Source organism: Solanum verrucosum, unplaced genomic scaffold (assembly GCF_900185275.1).
Source record: "Solanum verrucosum unplaced genomic scaffold, falcon-dt-bn FXZP01000064.1, whole genome shotgun sequence".
Taxonomy (NCBI): domain Eukaryota; kingdom Viridiplantae; phylum Streptophyta; class Magnoliopsida; order Solanales; family Solanaceae; genus Solanum; species Solanum verrucosum.
The window spans coordinates 1,031,193-1,055,435 of NW_026020144.1; the positions used below are offsets into that span (position 1 = coordinate 1,031,193).

The 24,243-nt window shown below is 36.6% G+C and overlaps 2 protein-coding genes and 1 pseudogene across 2 annotated transcripts; 2 read left to right on the forward strand and 1 right to left on the reverse strand.

The window, feature by feature from the left end:
* Positions 1–337: 337 nt before the first annotated feature.
* Positions 338–3,123, forward strand: LOC125827700 (uncharacterized). Its single transcript, XM_049507026.1, has 3 exons — positions 338–647; positions 1,959–2,277; positions 2,373–3,123. Exons 1-3 carry the CDS (start codon positions 567–569, stop codon positions 2,897–2,899), a joined length of 927 nt encoding a protein of 308 aa, XP_049362983.1. The 5' UTR covers positions 338–566; the 3' UTR covers positions 2,900–3,123.
* Positions 3,124–8,848: 5,725 nt separating this feature from the next.
* LOC125827893 (uncharacterized) lies at positions 8,849–10,419 on the reverse strand (annotated as a pseudogene).
* Positions 10,420–22,111: 11,692 nt separating this feature from the next.
* On the forward strand, positions 22,112–23,893 carry LOC125827894 (uncharacterized). The gene has a single exon (XM_049507233.1). The coding sequence runs from the start codon at positions 22,112–22,114 to the stop codon at positions 23,891–23,893; it is 1,782 nt and encodes a 593-aa protein (XP_049363190.1).
* The last annotated feature ends 350 nt before the right edge of the window (positions 23,894–24,243 follow it).

Here is a 24,243-nt window from a genome sequence, read left to right on the forward strand (position 1 = left end):
CAATAATTATAATTTTTTACATTTTAATATATTCCCTAGGTTATATGTATGTAATGTTTTACAAAATGCAATAAACTTCTAATTCTCTTAATCTCAAAATTGCAAATATAAATTCAAATCAACTAGCCAAGTAATATCTTTAAATTATAAAATATTTCTAATTGTAATTGGTAATGGGCCTTCGGCGATACTACCCGTGTTTGCTAAGGAAAGGGACATTACCATAATTATAAGGAAAACAAAAGGGCAATAAGGTAAAAATAACAACGCGTTCAAAGTCGGCCACCCATCCGCCTATAAGTACATCATTATGTGGTGCCTTCTGGCCTCATATTCATCACCGCCTCTTTCAATATTCTGAGAGAGACGCCGTAACCTAATTCTAGGGTTTCCAGAAATTTTTGATTTTGTGATTCAATCACAAGTAATCATTTGTATCGTGCCAAATCGATTTGAAATCTGAACCAAACTGTTGTATTTTTTGCGATTTGTTTTTTATTTTTGGTAAAGAAAGGGAGGGAAGTCTCAGATCTGAAACCGAAAAGGGATTTGTCTGTGTATTGAGGATGTCTCGGTGCTTCCCATACCCACCACCTGGCTATTCGCTGAATAGAGCCAGCAATGAAGCCTTGATCGAATCGATTAAGGTTTGTTGAAACAAAGAGCACTTGAATTTATGTGTTTACGCTCTTGTTGCTTGATATAATCTAGCAGGGATCTATACTATGTAAATCTGTTCAAGGAAATTTTGTGGTTTTCGTGGGTTGTGCATTAGTTGTGAACTTGGATTTAGGGTTTGTATATAATGTACAGAGTGGATTTGATTTGTGCTGGGATAAATTGACTGTGTTTGTAGGACGATTTGTGTGGATTTATTAATTGTACCTGGCTAGAAATGAGGATTAGTTTATACTTTTTTGTGCTCACCTTGTGGATTTAACAGAAATTGATGAATTCTACGAGATAGGTTATAGGAAATCCGAGCAATTTGATTTCATTCTAACCTGTGGTAAAGATGGAGAAGTGGTAAGTTTAGGCAACTTTTTAGGCTTTCAATGTGTTAATCGTAATGAGAAGTTGGAAGTGTAGGCAAATCATTGAGGCTTTAATGTTTTGTTTGAGGAAGAGGTGTACTAGAAAGAATAGGCACTGTGCGTGAGTAGTAGATTTTTTAACTTGTAATCCACTGTTTTTAAAATTGTAATCACGATATATCAAAGATGTTTTAGAAAAGATTTTTGGGTAAAACTAAATTTGAGGTACTCTTCAAAAGTCATGTATTTTGGCAGATTGCTCATACAAAAACTTACCATTATGCATATTTGAAAAGCCTTTCTAAAAACTGTATTTCAAACTACTAGTTGCAGCTAAATCTACCAATTGAAGCTGTAGCCTTGTGAATATGAATGTCCCCTGCTGAACATGGGTCCATGCCATGCTTCTTTCTTGCTCTGTCTTTCTGTTTGTTTCCATGTTAAAAGGTTTTAATGAGGTTCCTGTCAGTGAAATTAGTTATTCTTACGATTCCCATACCCTGTCACAACTACCAAATAGAAAGTGACTATTCTGTTTAGTCCACAATGTGAAGTGTTCTGTAATATAGTTATTCTTTTCTACCTGCTTAATTGATTAGGTGTTTGCATCACTGTCCCTTTGTTGGGAGTCTTGCATGATTGTTCTTGGTTACCACTTGTTATGCAACTTCATGTAAGACCTGGGGCCAGGTTGTTGTGATAAATAGAACTAGGTGACTTAGATTCTGTATTCTGTCATAATGATAGAAGTATATGTTGTGAACCCAACACATGTTTGGTGCCTACATCCATGTCTGTTTGATGTGATAAAAGTTCAGTGAATGATCCTCAGAGGGGATCTTAATTGTTCATTATCCTTCTGGTCATGCTGTATTAGTCTTCTATCTCCCTCTATTCTGAACTTGTTATCCTGGTGCTCTAAAGCTCCAAAAGGAGAGGGAGGTAGCTAAAGCAGAAAAGAAGGACAGGAAGAGGGAAAAGAAAGAAAAGAAAAGAGAAGAGAAGAAGGCGAAAAAGGAGAAGAGTAATCTTGGATTTGACAAGGCCACTCATGAGTCCAAAGGGAAGTACTTGTTTAAATGTCTAGAAGATGAAGCTGAGCAGTTGGAGAGGAGCAATCTCACTGAGGAACATGAGCCTGCTGTGTGTTCACAGAATTCCAGCTGCTCATCCGACAGCACCCAGAATAGTAATAAAAGGAAGAGGCCTGCCTCACCTTCACGTGGTGGCATACAGGCGCATGGTAGTTATCTTTCCCTTGGTATATCATACTTACTATGTTGGTCTTATGTTGTGTTGTATCTGTTGCTAATCTGAAGTTTTCTTGCTTGACAATAGGTAGCATTATCAGAATTAGATTGTCTAAAAAGGGTGTGCAAGGTGAAATATCAGCTTCTTCCAAAGAGAAGCACTTGCCAAAACCTGCTCAACAAGTTGCGGAAGTTACTGTCAGGGCATCTGCTGAAAGAGCCAACCCTTTGTTGAAAACTACAAACAAACGAAGTTGTCCTCCTCCTGTAGTAGTTTCAGAGCCTAGTACATCCAATTGTGGGTGGGTTGACCGTGTGGCTGTAGACAATGCAACTCCATCATGTTCTGAAGTGCACGAGAACAGCATAGAATTTCAGTACAAGAATTTGATTGAGAACTGGCTTCCACCAAGTCTGCCAAGTGATAATCTAGATTTGGACGATGATCAATCATGGCTGTTCCAAAGAAAACCTAAGCAAGCTCGAGTTGAGGAAAAAAATATAGGCAGCAGCAATGACAAAACTTGTGGAAGCTGCTCTTCATTGTGGCAGCCACGGGCACAATACCTACCTGATGTTGACTTGTATGCATTGCCCTACACAGTTCCGTTTTGAATCACATAACAACTGTGTATAGAAAATGTTTTAGCTGGATATATACTGCCCAGGGAATTTTGTAGCTCTTCTCTGGAAACTGATGTAGTTTTAAACTGGATTTAGGCGCGATGACGAAAATATTCTTTTTTATTTTTTTAGCTGCCAGTTGGTATCTTCAGAAATCCATTGTTCTACATCAATCAAAATGATCAATATTGTACTGGAGATTTTTCTTTCTCAAATCCTCTTTATTGAACTTAGAACACTTCCGTTAATTACAGGGTAGTTTCTGTTTTTAATCTGCTTTCATTTTGTTCACTTTGCATCTGAGATCATATTATTGATGTGAACATTTAGCTTTTGCATTTCTTAATCAAGAGTGTGATAGAAACAGTTACCGATAATTAAACTATGAGCCAACTCTATCCCCAAATTATTAAATTTGGCTAGAATATTTACCGATCCAATCATATAAGGATTCTGCAATCAGTTGAGACTCCAATACTAACATGAGTTGGAACTTGGCAGAAAAAACAAAATACTAAAATTTAATACTCTCTCCACAACCCTACATGATAGGTTTCTTTTGTCAAGTTAGAGATTTCGTTAAAGAAATTCCAGAAGTTCATTGTTTTTCCTCATCTACTACATCATCATATTGATGATGAGTCGGTCAATTTTCTTGGCAGGGGATTGTATATTATTATTGCATCCTCTAATGGTTTCCTTCTAATGGCTGAGGATTTAAGATATCAGAGGGCTTACTATGTTTATAATCCTGCAACGAGGCAGCATCTTTCCGTCCCTGTAACTCCAACGTCCTGCGTAACCTTTGCAGCAGGTATTGGATTTCATGATAACCCTGAAAAAGATGTCATCTCCTTTACAATAGTTCGTTTTGAAAACTTGTTTCGAGTGTAACAATTGAAAGTTTCTCTTCCGAGACTAGCATGTGGTCTACCATCGATATCACACTAGATGTACCTATCAGTGTTATCCTTCATAGATGGACGAAATCAGTGTCATATGGGGTAATCGATGGAGTGTTCTGTTGGTTTGACGCACTATCACAGTTCATTTTTTATGATACTGTCAATACGCGTTTATGGGCTTTGCAATTGAATCCAGAGATGTATGCCTTTGACGGTCACTGTCTTGGAGTATTGGGTGGGGATCTCTATTATGCATCGTGTGACATTACATTGTGGTACCTCGAGAGCAATATTCGTAGTCAAGATGCAGTATGGGTCAGGAAATATACTGCAAATTTAACCGATGCTCTTGTAAATTATTGTCCATGGGCTCTTGAAGCTGATGTAGTCTCTGGATTTTCATCCTGCTAATCTGCACATCTTTTATCTGAATATAAATGGTAGGATTATTTCATTTGACTCGGAAAAGAATATTGCGGAACTTCTGTATGATTTCGGACAGAGAGACCACTTATTGTTTGCTTATGAGTGGCATCAATGGCCGCGTCTTCTCTAAATACTATCCACGAGTGAAAGTCTCATATTAATTCAATGTGTGAATTAAATTACTCAGTTCATATGTATTAATCCGATCCAATCATATAATTCACTATGAATTCCGCGATCCAATATTGTTGAATCTTCTAATCAGGATTAATTCTGCAATCAGTTAGATTCCAATACTAAAAATAATTTAAAGTTGAACGAAACCAATAATGGTTAGGATTTGGTGTTTTAATTCATGTATAAATAGGATTTGTATTCAATTTTTTGCATAGGAAAAGGTTTTCCAGTTTATAGTCAAACAAGGTCTCCAACTATTATATATAGGGCTGTTAATAGAATTTTTTTTTTCTTTCACAAGTATCAGTATGAAACTTGTATGCAAATTGTCTGATAAAAGTGTAGTTGAGTTGTCTGAGGATATCATAATCGATATATTACATCGTTTGCCTTCAAAATCTCTTGCAAGGTTTGAATGTGTTTGTAAGCATTGGCAGAGATGTATTGCTGATCCATCTTTCGTTTATAGTTGTCGTTCTCAACGATGGACTCCTCACCCCTACATGATAGGTTTCTTTTATCAAAGTAGAGTTTTCGTTCAAGAATTTCAAGAAAGTCATTTTTTCTTTTTGTCTACTAAATTGATGGTAGTTTAGATGAGTCAGTCAATTTTCTTGGCAGGAGATTGTGTATTATTGCATCTTCTAACGGTTTCATCCTTACTTGTGAGAATTTATTACGTCAGGAGGTTTACTATGTTTATAATCCAGCAACGAGGCAGCATTTTTCTGTGCCTAAAATTCAAAGGTCCTCCATAACCCTACCAGCTATTGGATTTCATTGTAAAGTCGATGACCCTGAAAAAGATGTGATCTCCTTTACAATAGTTCGTTATAAAACCTGGCATGATCTTGGTTCGAGTGTAACAATTGAAAGTTTCTCTTCCGAGACTAACATGTGGTCTAACATTGATATCACGCTAGATGTACCTGTCAGAGTCTTCCTTAATAGATGGATGAAATTAGCATCAGCTGGGGTAATCGATGGTGTATTCTGTTGGATTGATATACAATCACAGATAATTTTCTATGATAGTTGATAAAATCAACAATGTGAGCTCCCAAACTCCATTAATGGAGAACTCATTGATGAGAGAGAGAGAGCAATCGAGAGAGTAAACTCATGGAGAAAAAATATCTTTTATTGAATGTGAATTAGAAAGAACAAGTATTACAATGTGGAGATATATATACAAAATCACTAATCAACAAACTTGATTCTAACTGAATTTCTAACTAACTTTATTGTTCACAACTAACTAACTAATTTTATTGTTCATCAACTAACTAACTAATTTCATACTTTATATTCTCAACACCCCCCCTCAAGTTGGAGGTGATGAATTTACAGACAACTTGCGTAATAAAGTAGTGTGTTTAACCCCAGTTAGGGCCTTGGTGAGGATGTCTGCCAACTGGGATTCTGTAGGAATGTGGTGAAGTGAAATGAGACCTTCTTGAAGTTTATCTCGGACAAAATGGCAGTCTATTTCTATGTGTTTAGTCCTCTCATGGAAGACTGGATTCTTGGCAATATGCACTGCTGCTTGACTATCACAGAAAACTTGTATGGGCAACTGACAATTTACTGATAATTCAGCCAGCAACCTCTCAAGCCAAACCAATTCCCCTACCACCTGTCTTACAGCTCTGTACTCTGCTTCTGCAGAGGACAAAGACACTGTGGCTTGCTTCTTGGACTTCCAACTAACGAGACTATCACCCAAAAGGACTAGATAACCACTAACTGACTTTCTTGAATCAAGGCAAGCTGCCCAGTCCGAGTCACAGAAAGCTTTGACACTGAGTGCATGAGTATTGGAGATAAAAATGCCCAATGAAGGATCCTGCTTCAAGTATCTGAGAACATGGTAAGCTGCCTTCAAGTGTGGTTCTCTAGGAGTCTGCATGAACTGACTGAGTTGTTGTACACTATAAGATATATCCATCCTTGTATTTGTGAGAAAATTAAGCTTACCTACTAATTTTCCGTAAAGAGTAGGATCAGGCAACAACTTGCCATCAGCAGCCTGCAATTTTACAGTACAGTCCAGTGGTGATGCAACAGTCTTGTAATTCAAACAATCAAATTCCTTCAAAAGATCAGTGGTGAACTTTCTTTGTGAAATCAAAGCACCATCATGCCTATACAATATCTCTAACCCTAGGAAATAATGCAATTTGCCCAAATCTTTTATCTTGAACTGATCATGTAGAAAAGACTTTAAGGAGTCAATTTCTTCTAGGTCAGTCCCAGTCAAGATTACGTCATCAACATATACTGCAACAAAGACCAAAGAAGAGCCTCCTTTTCTTTTATAAAACAGTGAATAGTCACTATTTGAGTGTGTGTATCCTCTAGAACAAAGACTGCTTGTCAACTTATCATACCATTGTCTACTAGCTTGTTTCAAACCATACAATGATTTTTTCAATTTACACACCATGTCAACACCATCTACCATAAGACCTTGTGGTAATGTCATATACACTTCCTCATTCAAATCACCATGAAGGAAGGCATTGTTGACATCTAGCTGATACAAATTACAGCCTTTCTTAACAGCCAAAGTGATCAAAGTTCTAACAGTGGTCATTTTAACCACAGGAGAAAAGGTCTCAGTGTAGTCTATCCCAGCTTGTTGAGTGTATCCTTTAACTACCAGCCTTGCCTTGAATCTTTCCACACTTCCATCTGCCTTGTGTTTGATCTTATACACCCACTTACAACCAATGGATTTCTTCCCTTTGGGCAGAGGTACCAATTCCCAAGTATTGTTGGCATATAATGCCTCAAACTCTTGTGTCATTGCCTTCTGCCAGGCAGGAGACAAGATTGCCTCTTCATATGAACAAGGTTCACAGTCATGTGTAAAGTTTTCAACCAACTGCTGGCTATCAGGATAGTGGTGTGGTTAATGGCAAAAGAGGTGAGAGAGTGGTGTGGGTGTGAGCTTGATGCAACAGAGGTAGAAAAATGTAGGTTAGGTAAAGTGTAGTTGTAGTCTTTTAGATAAGTGGGGGTATGAAGGGACCTAGTTGTTCTTCTAGGGGCATGTAGAGCATCACATGATGAAATAGGTGCAGGTATGGATGGTGCAGTGGTGATGTTTGGGGCTGCAGTGTTAATGGTTACTTGGTTATTTGTGACTTGATGTGATGTGTTTGTATCCAGTAAATCATCAGTATCAAAAATGTTGATTGTGCTAGATATACTAGGTAAGTTGGTAGAATGATTAACAAGTAAATTCAAAACAGAAGCAAAACTGGAGCCAACATGAGCAATTACAAAGGGAAATATGGATTCATGGAAAACAACATCCCTAGACACATGAATTCTTTTGGTAGCTAAATCCAAAACCTTGTAACCTTTTGTATTGAAAGGATAGCCAACAAATATGTGTGGTGTAGCCCGTGGTTCAAACTTGTCCTTATGGGTTTTTAAAGTAATGGGAAAGCATAGACAACCAAAACTTCTAAGGTGAGAATATGTAGGGTGTTTGTGATATAATAACTCATATGGGGATTTATTTTTCAAGAGTTTGGTAGGTAATCTGTTAATGATGTATGTAGCTGTTAGGACACATTCCCCCCAATACCTCATAGGTAATCTAGATTGAAAAAGGAGGGCCCTAGCTGTTTCAAGAAGGTGCTTATGCTTCCTCTCTACCACACCATTTTGTTGGGGTGTGTAGAGGCAAGACCTTTGGTGTATTATCCCTTGTTCTTGGAAAAACTGGCTAGCTTCATTAGAGGTAAACTCCAAACCATTGTCAGACCTGATGGTTCTTAATTTGGTTTGAAACTGATTCTCTATGAGTGAGCTGAAGGCTTTGATAGTTTGTAAGGCATTGCTTTTGCATCTAAGTAATTGTGTCCAAGTTGATCTAGTGTTGTCATCTACCATGGTCAAGAAATAGTTGTAACCATCATGAGTGGGAATGTGGTATGGACCCCATAGATCAATGTGAAGCAATTCAAATGCTTTGGTGGTGGAGGTTGTGCTCTCAGGAAATGGCATTCTAGTTTGCCTGGCCATAGGGCATATAGCACAAGTAAAAGGTTGTTTTGTGGAAAAATGGATAGGTATGGTGGAAATGTTTTTCATTTTTACAAAGGGTACATGGCCTAGTCTAGCATGCCATAAGAATTCATCAGTATAAGTCTCAGCAGGGGAACAATCAGCAGTAGAACAAGAAGCAAAATTAGAAATTGAACATACTTCTTTATTGATATAAGGAGTGTATTTTACAGTAGATGGTGAAGATGAAGCTTGACATACATTGTCAGTTGAACTTTTAGTACAATTAACTAGAGAATGACTGCTATAACTAGGGAAAAACTTTGCAACAACATGAGTCATTTTGCTGCCAGCAGAAGGAGGATGACAGTTGTGACATATAGAGCACAAGAAGTATAAACCATTTTTAGCTCTACCAAGTTCCAGAGGGCTCTTCAGAGAAGGGCCCTGCCATAGACAAGAAGAAGTGTTAAAACTGACTACACCTTTGAGTTGCAATGTAAGGCAGTGAACTGAGATTAAATTGAACTTAAAACTAGGCACAAACATTACTTTCCTCAGAGTCAGTACTGGATTTAAACAAACATCACCAACTTCAGTCACTTTAACTTTATAACCATTTGGTAAGGTAATTAAGAAAGGGTATGGCAGTGTGCTGATATTTGTGAGTGTGGCTTTGTTATAGGTCATGTGATGTGATGCTCCTGAGTCTATAATCTAGGAACCAGCAGTTAATCTAACACATTTACAAGAGAGATCACCTATATCAGTAATTGAAGAGTAACAAGCTAGTATACCTGCCAGGTTCGCAGCTCCACTTAGCATATTCTCAGAGTTGTTGGTTCCATGATTAGCATGTAGAGATCCTAAAAGATTTAGCAGCTGCTCATACTAGCCTTTAGACAAATTCAAAGGTATTTGCTTACTCAGTTCATTATCATCTTCACATTGGTTCCTGTCAACTTCAGAAGCACACACATTTGCTGCTGAATTTGAACTTTTACCCTTGGAGAACTTAGAGTTGGTGGGATAACCATGGAGCTTGTAACATCTATCTTTAGTGTGTCCTGTTTTCTTGCAGAAATCACAGAACAATGAAGACCTCCCAGTGCTGGAATTCCCTCTAAACACATTTGTGTTTAAGTTTCCATAACCTCCTGTGTTTCCCCTATTAGGATTAAAATTGGTCTTAGGACCTTTGGAACCTGCAACAATGTTAGACTAGGCAAAAACATTGAGAGAGGTCGAATCCAAGGCAGTGTAGTTGTGAGGTTTTACTCCCCTTTGCTTCTCTTCTTGGGACAAGATGGCAAAAGCCTGAGCCATACTTGGCAGAGTATTCATCATGAGAATGTTGCCTCGGACTACAGTATACATCTCATTTAAACCCATTAGAAAGTGTATAAGCCTGCGATCTTGTTCAGCTTTAACCAATTTTGCTTTACCACCACAAGTGCACACACAATTGCACTGAGAGCTAATATCGACAGTGCTCATTTCTTCCCAGAGTTTCTTCATTTTGGTGTAGTAACCAGTGATATCCAGAGTGCCTTGGACAAGGTCATTAATCTCCTTTTGAAGCTGGTACAATTTACAACCATTGGTTTGATCGTATCTTTCTTCTAATTCTCCCCAAAGTTCCTGAGCATTGTTGACATACTGCAGACTATCACGCAGATCTGGTGACAAGGAGTTCAAGATCCAAGATGTGACCATATCATCACACCTTTCCCATTGCTGAAAGCTAGGATCAGTAGGATCAGGTCTCACAACCTTCCCATTGATGAATCCTGTCTTGCTCTTAACAGACAAAGCCCTGAGAATTGCTCTTCTCCAGGCTCTATAACCAGTCCCATCGAAAACTGCAGGTAATAGGGATGAACTCGCATTCTCAGATGGATGCAAGTAGAAAAGACTAGGGATTTCTACCCTAACAGTAGATGCAGAAGCATTCGGAATCGAATCAGCTGAAGAATCAACCATGGTGATTTGAAAATTGGGAAGAAGATCAAGTTGAAAACAGCCAGATCAAATAGGATTCACAAGACGAAACTGATAGATCGAAGATCGAGTCGACAACAACCAGATCAAACAACCAGATCAAACAAAAATTCACATAAAAGAAAAAATGAATCTCACAAAATGAAATGGAAGCGAAAAGAAGATAGGAGCAATTCCCTGTGCTCTGATACCATGATAAAATCAACAATGTGAGCTCCCAAACTCCATTAATGGAGAACTCATTGATGAGAGAGAGAGAGAGCAATCGAGAGAGTAAACTCATGGAGAAAAAATATCTTTTATTGAATGTGAATTAGAAAGAACAAGTATTACAATGTGGAGATATATATACAAAATCACTAATCAACAAACTTGATTCTAACTGAATTTCTAACTAACTTTACTGTTCACAACTAACTAACTAATTTTACTGCTCATCAACTAACTAACTAATTTCATACTTTATATTCTCAGCAATAGTGTCAATACGTGTTTCTGGGCTTTGCAATTGAATCAAGAGATGTATGTCTTGTACTCTAGGTGTCTTGGAGTATCGGGTGGGGATCTCTATTATGCATCGTATAGCGAGGCAGACCTTACACTGTGGTACCTCGAGAGCAATATTCGTAGTCAAGATGCAGTATGGGTCAGGAAATATACTGCAAATTTAACCAATGCACTTGTAAATTATTGTCCAGGGCTTTTTCAAGCCGAGGTGATGTGTGTGGATATTCATCCTGCTAATCCGCACATCGTTTATCTGGAAATAAATGGTAACATTGTTTCATATGACTTGGAAAAGAATATTGCAGAGCTTCTGTATGATATGGGAGTGGGAGACTACTTATTGTTTACTTATGAGTGGCATCGATGGCCGCGTCTTCTCTAAAAACTATCAAGTCTGATATCTAATTGAAAAGAGATGATGAAGAACTGCATTTCAAGGATTTAGTGCAGGCTGCAGGGAATAGTTTTACAAATACTTCAATTTCTTTGAGATATGACCAAATGGATGATAATTGTGTGAACTTTAATTTCAATTTCAAGGATTCTACAATTCTTATTACTTTAAGTTTGAGTGGCTGACTTCCTAGCCAAATTAGCTTCTTCGAGTGGAAATAGTACCTTCTACTTCTCTTATCAACAACTCCTGAAAGAAGTCTTTCAACTAGATATATGGCAACTACCTTGCATAAGAAGAAAATACGACAAATGTAAATTTTTTTGTTAGTTCAAACTTGTATTTTGCTTATAGAGTGAAAGGTTATAAGTTTGTAGCCCTCCTCTGTTTTTGTGTAACTTATATTTGATTTTGGTCTTACGTTGTGTTGTTTCTGTTGCTAATCTGATGTTTTGTTGCTAATAAGTAGTATTATCAGAATTTACATTGTCTAAAAAGGTGAAATATCCGTAAAAAATCACTTGTATTCATTTAGATGTTAATTCAATGAGTGAATTAAATTATTCAGTTCATATGTATTAATCCGATCCAATCATATAATTAACTATGAATTAGTGATCCAAAATTGGTGTATCTTCTAATCAGGATTCTGCAATCAGAAAAAAATAATTTAAAGTTGTACGAAACCAATATTGGTTAGGATTTGGTTTTATAATTATGTCTAAATAGGATTTGTGTTCAAACTTTTGCATAGTAAAAGGTTTTCCAGTTTATAGTCAAAGAAGGTCTACTACTAATATAAATAAGGATGTTACTTGAGTTTTATGAATAGAATTATAACTTTTTTTTTTCTTCATGAGTGTCAGTATGAAACGTCTATGCAAATCGTCTGATAAAAGTGTAGTTGAGTTGTCTAAGGATATCATAATCGAAATATTGCATCGTTTGCCTTCAAAATCTCTTGCAAGGTTTGAATGTGTGTGTAAGCATTGGCAGAAGTGTATTGCTGATCCATCTTCGATTTGTAGTTGTCGTTCTCAATACTAAGGAGTCACTTCAAAAGGCTTTCAAAATGAAGGATCTAGGTGAAGTAAAATACTTCCTAGGTATTGAGTTCACTAGGTCTGCAGATGGCATCCTAATGCATCAAAGAAAATATATTCTAGAGCTTATAACAGATATGGGAATGTCCTGTCAGCAGCCAAGCCTGCAGGAACTCCCATTGATGTGAATGTGAAACTTACATCAAGACAATATGATGAGCAGGTGGAAAGCAAAAGGATTTCTGAGGAACCTTTAGTGGATCAGATAATGTATCAGAAGCTAGTTGGAAAACTTCTGTATCTAAACATGACAAGGCCTGACATATCTTTTAGTACTCAGACTTTGAGTCAATTTTTACATATGGATGCTGCATTAAGAGTAGTCAGATATCTAAAAGGGCAACCAGCTGGACAAGGCTTGTTGTTTGGGAGTTCATCTGATGGTTTGATCACTGCATTTTTTGTGATGCTGATTAGGCCTCTTGTCCACTTACCAGAAGATCTGTTACAAGATATGTAGTTAAGATAGGTGAGTCCCTTGTGTCATGGAAAGCAAAAAAGCAAACCACAGTGTCTGCTGAATATGAATACAGAAGCCTAGCCTCCACTGTCTCAGAATTAATGTGGTTACTTGGAATGTTAAAAGAGGTAGGAGCTGAAGTTCAACTGCCAGTGCAAGTATATAGTGATAGCAAGGCTGCTATACAGATTGCTGCAAATCCAGTGTATCATGAAAGGACTAAACATATAGAAACTGACTGCCACGTTATAAGGGAAAAACTACAACAAGGCATGATCCTAATCAACTATATATATTCCTACACAAGAACAACCTGCAGATGTCTTAACAAAGGAACTGTGTAAACTACAACATGAATATTTGCTGTCCAAGCTTGGAGTGATAGATATTTTTGCCCCTCCCAGGGGAGTAATGAGATATGATCAGTTGTAGTAGAGTGTAGGAGAGTTAGTTAGTTAAAAATAGTTAAGGGCAGTATTGTCATTGTAACTAGTCTGTTATAACAAACTATCAGAAAGTTAGTTACAAAGTGTGTGATTGAGAACTATAAATAGATGATCCTACTGATGTATTACTCAGCCTTTGAGCTCAAATCAATGGAGCTTCTCTAAGAACTACCAACAAGTGGAAGTCTGATATCTAATTAATTATACATTGAAGAATCAAAACGAGATGAATGACGAGAATTGTACGTTTAAATAATATTCCCTTCCTTTTAATTTATATGACATTGTTTTACTGGATACGAAATTTAAGAAATAAGGAAGACTTTGATACGTTTATCAAACTGTTCATATTAAAGTCACTTCATAGCTTACATTTAGGTTAATTTTTCTTCATAATAATAAAGTGCTACGAATGACTCAATAAGGGTAAAATAGGGATGGTGTTAGTAAATAGTTTTCAAATATGACTTTTTTGGGTAACTGATTAAAAAGGAAAGAGTGTCACGTAAGTTGAGACATAATGAGTAGTATTGTACACTACAAGTCTTTCTCAAATTCACTTAACTTTTTTTTTAATCTTTTAAAACAAAATTTCACATTTAGTAAAATAGTAATTTAATTCATTTGTGGAAAATACAATTCAAAGATGTACAAATCAAAATTGGTCAGGATTTGATATTTCAATTCATGTCTAAAAATAGGATTCATAGTCAAATTGTATAGGAAAAGGTTTTCCTATTTTGATTTTGAGCAGATTTAGTATTTTTATAAATAGCATTTATAGTCATAAGTTTATAGGAATATGTTTTCCTATTTTGGTTTGGAGCAGGTTTAGTATTTTTCTATAAATAGGATTTATATTCATAAATTGTAGTATAGTAATAGGTTTTCCTGTTTTGATTTGAAATAGGTTTCGTATTATTTATTATAAATAGGGATGCTACTGGTTATTTTGAGATGTGTGAGATCGATCACATGACTACTAGTATGGAACAATCGTCTTCTGAACCCATACTTGAGTTGTGTGAAGACAACTTAATCGAAATATTACATCGTTTGCCTTCAAAATCTCTGTCAAGGTTTGAATCTGTGTGTAAGCATTGGGGGAAGTGTATTGATGATCCATCTATTGCTTATAGTTGTCGTTCTCAACGATGGAGTCCTCAACCTTACATGATGGGTTTCTTTTGTCAAGGTAGAGACAATGTTGATGAACAAAATCGTTTTTTCTTCTCATCGAAGAAATCATCACAAGTGATTGATGGTAGTTTAGATGAGTCAGTTAATTTTCTTGGTAGGGGAGTGCATATTATGGCCTCCTCTAACGGTTTCCTTCTTGTTACTGAGGATTTATATAATCAAAGTGTTTACTATGTTTATAATCCTGCAACAAGGCAGCATTTTTCCGTCCCTGTAACTCAAACATCCTGTATGAAAGTAGCAGCCATCGGATTTGATTGTAAAGTAGATGACCCTGAAAAAGATGTGATCTCATTTACTATAGTTCGTTGTGAAGCATGGACTGCAACAATCGAAAGCTTCTCTTCTGAGACTAATATGTGGACTAGCATCGATCTCAGGCAAGCTGCGCCTATCAGCTCCCCCCTTTGTAGATGGACGAGATCAGGATCAGTTGGGGTAATCGATGGAGTGTTCGTTTGGAAGCTTGACCCAGACTCACATATCATTCTTTATGATAGTGTCTACAGGCGTTTCTGGGATTTGAAATTGACTGATGAGATGGATGACTGGAGCGGTAGTGCTGTTGGAGTATCGGATGGGGTTCTCTATTATGCATTGTGTAACAGGGGAGAGATTACTCTGTGGTACCTCGAGAGCAATATTCGTAGTACTAATGATGCAGTATGGGTTACCAAGTATGTTGTAAATATCAGTAACGCGCTTCTTAATTGTCCAGAGGCTATTGGATCTAAGGCTATTGAATCTATTCGTATCAAGATGTTCAACATAGACATTCATTCAGTTAATCCACACATCTTTTACTTACTTGCAGGCGATAAGGTTATTTCATATGACTCAGAAAAGAATACTGTAGAATTTTTGTACGAAATTGGAGTGTCAGTGTGGACAGCAAATCAGTACTACTTATTCTTTTCATATGAGTGGCATCAATGGCCGCGTCTTCTCAGGACTCATCAACTGGAAGAAGAGTAAATTTTTGGTTTATCTCTATTTTATTTAGTGCAATATTTCTACTTTTGCAACTACTTTTAATGTATTCCTGTTATAAGATTTAGTTTTACGTTTTTTGTGTTGTGTGAGATATTATTACTATGTGTTGACACCCAATTTTGGACCTCCACATTATAGATTAATCATCGAGTTTCTTCAATTTCAAACGATTTAAAATAATTAGTTTCATAAATTTTTAGAAAAAAAGAAATATATATATATATATTGCAAGTTTCTAAATAGTCTATCACTTTTTATAATTTCTAATAATATATATGTTTTATATAATTATGTATGAAGTAAGTATATCCTATACATATTCGAAGATCATCTCAGAAGATTTTATATTTTTTAGTGTATTTTAAAGTGATGGCTATAATTTTGAATTAATTAGCTTTTATGAGATTCGAAATATTTTTCGAGTTATTTTTTATGTAAGTTTTGTCAATTTTATAAATTTTTTTAAAAAAATAATTAAAATGTTTTTATAGTTATGTATATAATTAGTATATTTTTATTTGAAAATCGTCTCAAAAGTTTTAATTTTGCTTTAAATTTCGCCAATTAGTTTAATTAATTAATAGTTAATATTTTTTTTAAAATTAGTTATTTAATTTTGTTAAGATTAAGAAACTCGTTAATTAATTATATTAATTCGTCTCATTTAGGTTTTAGCCTTTTGCAAATTAAAATCAATTTGGCTATATTTCTTTTTATGATTTTAGTCATTTTTATTTTACCTCCTTTAAAACCTTTAAGAAATCAAATTTGGGCCTCTTTCCATTACCCTTCAACCGGCCCAATTCCACTAGCAGCCCACCTTTCCAAATTTCCAAATTTCAACCAAAAAAAAAAAGAAAAAAGAAACCATTACGTACAATAACAATACCACACGCATAACAGTAGCAAAACGACTCCCTGTACACATCTTGTTCTTCTTTAGAAGCTAAGAACAGAGTGCCCATCCCTCTGTAAAAAATCCAACAAATCCGAAAATCTCGTCGCCCGTCTGCAAACCCATAACCCTAGCAACCTAATCCATCACCCTCGCGTCTCTTTTTCCCCCCTTTTCACGGAAATCGCAGGCCTGCACAACAGCCTTCACTGTTGCTTCGCAAGAGCAGTAGAAATTCAAATCTCTGTTTGAATTTTCCAGCGGATCTTTCCCTATAAATAACCCTCTTACTCTCAGTGATTAGGGGACGGTTTTTGAGAGCTTAGTTCTGAAACAATAGTCGTCTTACACAAAAAGAAAATTCAAACGATTCCCTAGATCCTAGGTTTCGAGAAAACTTTTGTTCGTAGCTGGTTCTAAATTTATTGATTTGCTGTTAGTATTAAAATTTCGCGGTGGAAGAGTCTCTGTTCGCAGCTCGTCTTGTCTCAGTTCACTGCCCGAAAAGAGGTAAATTCTTTCTTAGCTTTGCTAATTCGTCGTTCTTCTATGTGTTTTGTTTATGTGTTCTTAGTTTTGTTTTATGTCTCTATAGGTTAGAATTTGGTTTACGAGTATTATCTAGAACAATGTTCCTCTATTTCTTTTGTTAGTATAGTCACAAATCTACTTAGCTTATTAGATTATGTTCCGGTTACTCGTTTGAATCATCCATAAAGATTATTGTTTATCTTGGGTTTACCCCTCGTATTTGTTCGATGATAGGCGTCTGAATTCGTGTTTATGCATCTAAGAAATGTCAAGTGCATTGGTGCGATTTCTCTGTATAAAGCTACTGTTTATAGAGTTGTTTTTCTTTTTAGTATTTCTTCTTTGACATGATGGTGTCCATGTTTGCGCTTCTTCATAGTCGACATTGGTTCAAGTTCTAAGTTGCTGGTAACTTGTCTAGGCATAGTTTCGAGTCTATTTCAGTGGGTGTTGCTTCGAAATGAGTTCTAAATCTGTGAATCTTCTTAGTTTTAATTCGAAAGTGTGCATGTATTCAACTTAAGAGTTAATCTTGTTTCTGGTTTCTGCATATACTCTTGTGGTTTGTTATTTTCTTAAGCTTGTAGGCTGTCCAAAGTTTTCCTTTCATATCCATTTGAATTTCAACTACTCGTTATGCCATCTTAGATTGATTTTATGCTTAGTATGGTTTTGGGATTAATGGTTTAGTGCTTCTAACATATGTGTGATAGCATATTGGTCTCTTATGTGATCACTTTAAGTATTTTGAGTAAAGTTAAAGCAAAAAATCTGATTTACTATTCAAGTATAGCTTTCTCTGTTTGTAGCCAATTATTTTGTTAATATTCTTATGCCTCCAACTTCCGTCTTAATATAATGTATTGGCTTGGTTGTTGAATATAGTAGGCTACAATTTCCACTCTATTGAAATAATTTAGACTTAGAACTTGTTGATATGAAAAAGCTCTCCAATTTAAATGTAGGGTGAACTCGAATTATTCTTTTGGTTGAGATTTCTGCCCTTTTGGGAAGATTGTTGTTTCGTATTTGACAAAAGTATCATTTCCTCTATTTAACTAGTTTCCTCGCTGCTCCCCCACACTTTATTTGTCGTGATTAATGTGCATAAAATAGTGGCTTTGTGTTATTGCTTTTTTTTTTTCTAAACTGTTCTATATGGCAATGATCTTTCATCCTCCCTTTTCCTTTAACCCGTGCTATTAAGTGAATACCGTATCTATGTTAATCAATTTCGTTCAGTTCAATTAAAATGTGACTAAGTTGAATTCAAAAGTTTGTAAACCTCATTTCTTTATATGTTGTGGAAGCTTTCGACTTATAATTTGAGCATGAAATGACTCGGTTTGATTTTAGCTTTCTTTCATAATCTGGACTATAGTTTCCTTTAGATACTTATTTCGTTGAAACTTTTGGTTTGACAACAGCAGCCTTCTAATTCTGTCCCATTGTTCTGGATGAATTTTATCTCATTAAATTGTGTCGATACATTGTTTTAACTATACTCTTCTTTGGAAATTTTTTCACCAATCTTCTTTAGTTTTTTTTTTTTCCCATTATATGCAACTGTTATCTCTATTTGTATATCATAACATGATACCTTAGAGTTCTCCATTAGTCTTTTCTTTAGTTTAAATGAAGATAAGTTTTGTGTCCATTTCAAATCAAGAGTTCTCATTTACTTGTTTGTTAATATGTTGGGAATTATGGATGTCTATCTTGTCTAATAGCAAAGCATATTGTTATTTAGACATAATTACTTGTATAAGATGTCTACTTATTCTTTTCTTTTCTCTCTTTTACACATGCTCACTCTCTCGTTGGAGTTCAAGTTGGACTCAAATCCATCTCCTTCTCATTTCGAACCGGGCCACGGAGGCCCAAAAGTTATTTACCGAGTCAATCAATCTTGAAAAATCGAAGGACAAGTCTTTGGAGTTGACGTACAGGTCTCGGAAAGTGAATAAATGGGCTATATACATCCGATATACACTAATATACAGCCTGTGTATACAAAAACGGGATTGGTTTAAAGGCCAAAATTTTCAGCGAATTTGGCCCAAAAGGGCCCAAATTCAATTTCTCCCTTACTCTTTAATTATTTAATTGTGATTATTTATCGTTTGTTGTTTAACTCTAACTTTATATTTTTTTAATTAACTTAATTAGATTCCCCAAAAGACGAGTTACTTTCTTTGTGTTGATTTGCTTTGAATTTTTTTTTTTTGTGTTAAGGTCATTTATTTTATTAATTAAATATTGGTCGAATTTTGTATTTTAATTAAGTTAAATCTTTGTTCTTAAAAAATATATGTTTTAAAGCCGCTTCACTCGATCACATTTTTATTTTAAAGTGATTTTAAGTTAAAAGTATTTTTCTCAAATGAACTAAAAAATGTTCTCTTTCTAATTAGTCATTTTCCTCGAAAAGGTTAGTCGAAACTTTAATTCTTCAATTAATTAAAATGGTTTCATGCTTAAATTAATCAATTTGGATCAAATTATTATTTTAGAAAATGAGTCAAGTAAGTCCTAATTAATCTAGTTTTTTTAATAAAATTCTATTCACTTGCGTCTCAAGTAAAATATTTCATTTTGGATCCCTTTTCTCTAAAAATAAAATAAAATAAAATGTGTCATTTATTTAACTTTGTTTTAAGTTAACCAAAATTGTAAGTTATTCTTCTTATGTTAAATCGTTATTTTCCTAAAAAATAGTCAAATATATTTAGTCAAGTCGCAGGTCAACCGCATGTTAGCAGGCACTTCGAATGCTTAAACCCTTCTCGAAGTGTAAATTGAACCCCGAACCCCCTTTGGTATTTTCAAATGATTTTTTCTGTTTAAATCTTTGAAAATTATAAGTTTTCTTAATTTCTAAAAAAAAATTAAGTGGCGACTCTTTCTAAGTATTTTTCTCAAATTGTTTTATACTTAGAACATTTCAAAAAGTGATTTTTCTAAAATACAGTCAAATTACGACATAACAGAAATGGCGACTTCCGCTGGGGATATAATTAGGTTCTAACCATAATGACTTGACTCTCTTTGACTATTTGCTAATATTTGTTGAATTGTTTTACCTCAAATGTGCTTTATTTGCTTAAATTATGATATCAACTGTCATTGCATGCATATCATTTATTCCGTCAAATGACATTTTTTTTTTCTTTCTTTTCACTTAAAGGACGATTATGCGGGCCGCAGTCGTTCGTTAACCAAATTGTTCTCGGGACACCCTGACGAATGTAGTTGGCTACTGGATAGTCAACGGTCGTTAATTGTCCCAGCCCAAGTAGTCCGCTTGGGTCACCAGTCCACTTCAAATAAACCTCACTCTTAGTCAAGACTAGTGTAGAGCCAAACCAAATCCCAAATTTAGCGCATTTGAACTAAGTCGACCCAACACCCAAGGCGTGTTTGGGCCCATTAGAAGTCCACCTTGTGTCTATTTGGCCCATTGGTCAATAAAAGACAATCATGCTTATGTGTTTGAATTTGAAGGATGTATACGCCATTTAGCAAACCATTGTCTCTTGGGGTTGAGTTTTAATCGTTTGTTCGAGTCGAAGAAGGATCAAATTATCATAGCATCCAAGAGTGTGGACATTCGAAGATGACAAGAAATCAAGGACATATGATCTTTCCTTGGAAGCATAGATTGGGATTGTACCCCTGCGCGAGACTGATATTTTGTATCCCATTTCCCCTATTATGTATCCCCATTTAGTTTATTCGTAAAACTTGTATAAATTTGGGTTTTGGGGCAATGGAATGTTTCAAATGACGTCATACATCCTTCAATTTGATAGGCCTACCTTTGGCGTAAAAAGGTCACAAGTTTAGGGCGCGATATAAACTGTTTCTGTGTTGCTTATAATTGTTTTGTGTTGTGATGTGTCACTTTGTCTAAAGCAGAATTAATCCACTTTTGTTTCTTAGAGCACTCTAAGCATAATTCACAACAACAAAGTCCGTCCAAATTACTTCTGAAGTGTTGTCCAAGTTTCTCAGAAATATATAAACCATCTCCTCTAAAAATCTCCTCAGTTTTATTCGTCCATCACAGGAAGGTCGACTTGCTAGAATGTCTGGAAAAAGTGTCAACGCACCAATCCCACCCGTTGCTTTGGTTAGTGATGAAGAAACTGAAGAGTCAATGATCAGAAAATTTGTCGAGACTAGAGAGAGGATAGCTGTAGCCAAAAAGAGACTTGCGATACTGGACCAAACTGAATGGATGCTACGAGAGAGAATGATTAAGGTTGACATGGAAACAACCTCGGTGAAAAGAAAGATTGCAAAAATTGATCAAGAGATAATTAATATCACTCAAGCGTTTGCAAGGATACCTGAAATTGAACGGGACATTAAGGAACAAAATTTTGGGAAGGCTCCCTCCATGAAGGGAAAAAGTAAAACAAAAGTAGGTTCAGATGACGAGAGCACCGGATCGTCACCCTACAGTTGAAGAAGAAGGAGAGAAGCCTTTGGGTAGATTTAGGTTTATGTAACACTTTTCTTATGTTTGTCATGTTGTTTTTAAATTTTTACTGTAATCAAGAACTACGCGAGACTTGAGCCCATAGGGGGTACGTAGGAAGCTCTTTTCGAGCCTAGTCTCTCTATCAATTTTGGGAAGGGTACATTTAGATTATCTTATATAATTCGAACTACGTTGGGCCTGATTTCCTTGGTGGATACGTAGGCAGCCTACTTAAGACTCGGTCCTTATCTTTTTTATTTTTATTCTCCCTTATTAGTGAATGATTCTGAAGACTTTCACCTACAAAAGCATATGAGTGGGAGAAAATAGCAAGATTCTATGCAAGTCGACCTTTCCACCTTTCCAATTCAATTACAAGAAAAAATTCTTTCCATTTGAGTCCTCCCGTTCACCCAAAATATTTTCGTGGATTAATCTGCTTGAAGCAAAATGACACTTGTGTGGTTATTATTATGTCATCTTATTTGCATATCTCGTTAAAAACAAAAACTAACACATATGTCTTTTGAGTTGTTCTTCTCTACAGGTAAAAACCGATTTGTGTTGAAATCAAACTGGCTGACCATCCCTACTTTACAAGATCTAAAGCAATCATACCATCCTTCCCTGATCATTCTCTGGAGAAAGGCAAGAGCAAAATGACTGGTACTTCTGAAGAAACAGGAATAGTGGATGTGACTATTAGAAATGCTGAACTCGCTGATCAGAGTGAGTTGATCTCTCAGTTAATGCAACGAATTGCAGACATGCAGGAAGAACTTCAACAGACCAAAGATCTGGCCAAACTGGCCATTGCATCGAATGAACCCCCCCTTGAAACAAGAAGACCGCCTCCTCCTTTTCCATCACTAAGTTCCCCATTACCCAACCATTTCCCTACCCATACCACAGGACCAATCACTTCCACCCCTAATCCTCATACCATTGATTTAACTGTATCCAATGCTCCTTACGCCAGCACTTCCTACCAAACACCACCACCATTACCAAATCAGAACCAAACACTTAACACTAATCACTCCCAAAACTTCACACCAACCTACCAAATCCCACCCCCAGCTACTGATAATCCACGTGTTTTGCCTAGCCAGCCTGCATACGCTTCCGTAACATTCCAAACTCCACCAGCCTATACAATCCCTGAACCATGTCCTAGCTTTCCCGTTCAACCGGAGCTGGATCACTATGAAGAAATGGAGAAGGAGTGGAGGTTGAGAGAAGAAAAACGTGAACAAAAAATGAATATCATGAAGGATGCCATCTCCGAGGCGGTAAAAAGTGTCCAATCTTCGAGGAAGATAACAGGACTTGAGTATGAGGACCTTTGCATGCACCCTGACTTGGAAATACCCGAAGGTTACAAAATTCCAAAATTTGAAACCTTCAATGGTATTGGGAACCCTATGGCTCACCTACGAGCTTATTGTGATAAACTCGTGGGTATCGGGAAAAATGATGCATTGATTATGAGGTTGTTTAGTCGAAGCCTCAGCGGGGAGGCGTTAGAATGGTTCACATCTCAAGAACTCCGTCAGTGGTCTACATGGGGGGCTCTGGCCAAAGATTTCTTGGAGAGATTCCAGTTTAATGTCGAAGCTGTCCCTGACAGATATTATTTGGAAAAAATCAAGCAAAAGTCCACGGAGGACTATCGTGAATATGCGTGCCGCTGGAGGAAAGAAGCTGCAAAGGTACAACCTGTGATGACTGAAAACGAAATAACCTCTGCTTTTATTCGAGCTCAGGAGCCCGAGTATTATGAAAGGATGTTGCCTATGATGGGACAAAAGTTTTCGGAGCTGATCAGAATGGGAGAAGCAATAGAAGATGGCCTCAAGTCTGGAAAGGTTACAAGTCTCACTGCCTTGCAGGCCGCCAACAAATCCTCACCATCCATGGCAACAGGATTCGCTAGGAAAAAGAAAGAGGACGTGTCTGCTGTATCTTTTAGCCCGAGGCCAAGGCCGCAAAGGTATTTTGGGTCTGGTTCTGCCATTGGAAACTCCAACCGATTCCCCACCTCAAATATTTACCCACCATCTCCACAAGCTCCAATCCCAATCTACTATGCACAACAGAACTACCAAGCACCACCGCCCATCTACCAAAATCAACCACTAACCTACCAAAATACACTACCAAATCACCAAGCCAATTCACCAGTCTACCAAAATCCCGGACAAAACAACCCAAATGCCAACAATCTACCCCGTCCTAACCTTGAAAGAAAGCCTCCCAGAGTTTTCACTCCTTTGGCAGAAACACGTACCCAACTCTTTGAGCGTCTAAGAGCGGCAGGATTGATCCAACCAGTAGACGCAAGGGCAATTAATCCCACAACAAAGTTCTTCCGAGCAGATCAACGTTGTGCGTACCATTCTGGAGGGGCAGGACATATACAGAAGGATGTATCAATCTGAAACATAAGATTCAAGACTTGATCGATAACAGGGTCATCACTCTCCAAGCCCCTGCCCCCAATGTGAACCTTAACCCATTGCCGAATCATGGAGTAGCTACCATCAACATGATTGAAAGAGACGAAGATTGGCTTACTAATGGGATTATCGGTGAAGCAGCTGTCAACTCACTTATACCAACAGTGGCCTCATTGACCATAAAGGCCCGTCCAGAGTTTGTTGTAATAACTGCACCTCATCAGGCATTTGCTTTGGTGAAGGAAGGAAGCAATGAGCAGTCCGAAAAAAGGTTTGTTGTCCAGGCGGCCGCCGTACAAGGGATGACACGCTCTGGAAGATGCTACATTCCA

Bases quoted from the DNA above. Each gene is read 5' to 3' on its own strand.
- LOC125827700 (XM_049507026.1), top strand. From the start codon at position 567: ATGTCTCGGTGCTTCCCATACCCACCACCTGGCTATTCGCTGAATAGA. The intron at 648-1,958 runs GTTTGTTGAAAC...GGTGCTCTAAAG, and splicing joins CCTTGATCGAATCGATTAAG to CTCCAAAAGGAGAGGGAGGT. The intron at 2,278-2,372 runs GTAGTTATCTTT...GCTTGACAATAG, and splicing joins TGGTGGCATACAGGCGCATG to GTAGCATTATCAGAATTAGA.
- LOC125827894 (XM_049507233.1), top strand. From the start codon at position 22,112: ATGACTGGTACTTCTGAAGAAACAGGAATAGTGGATGTGACTATTAGA.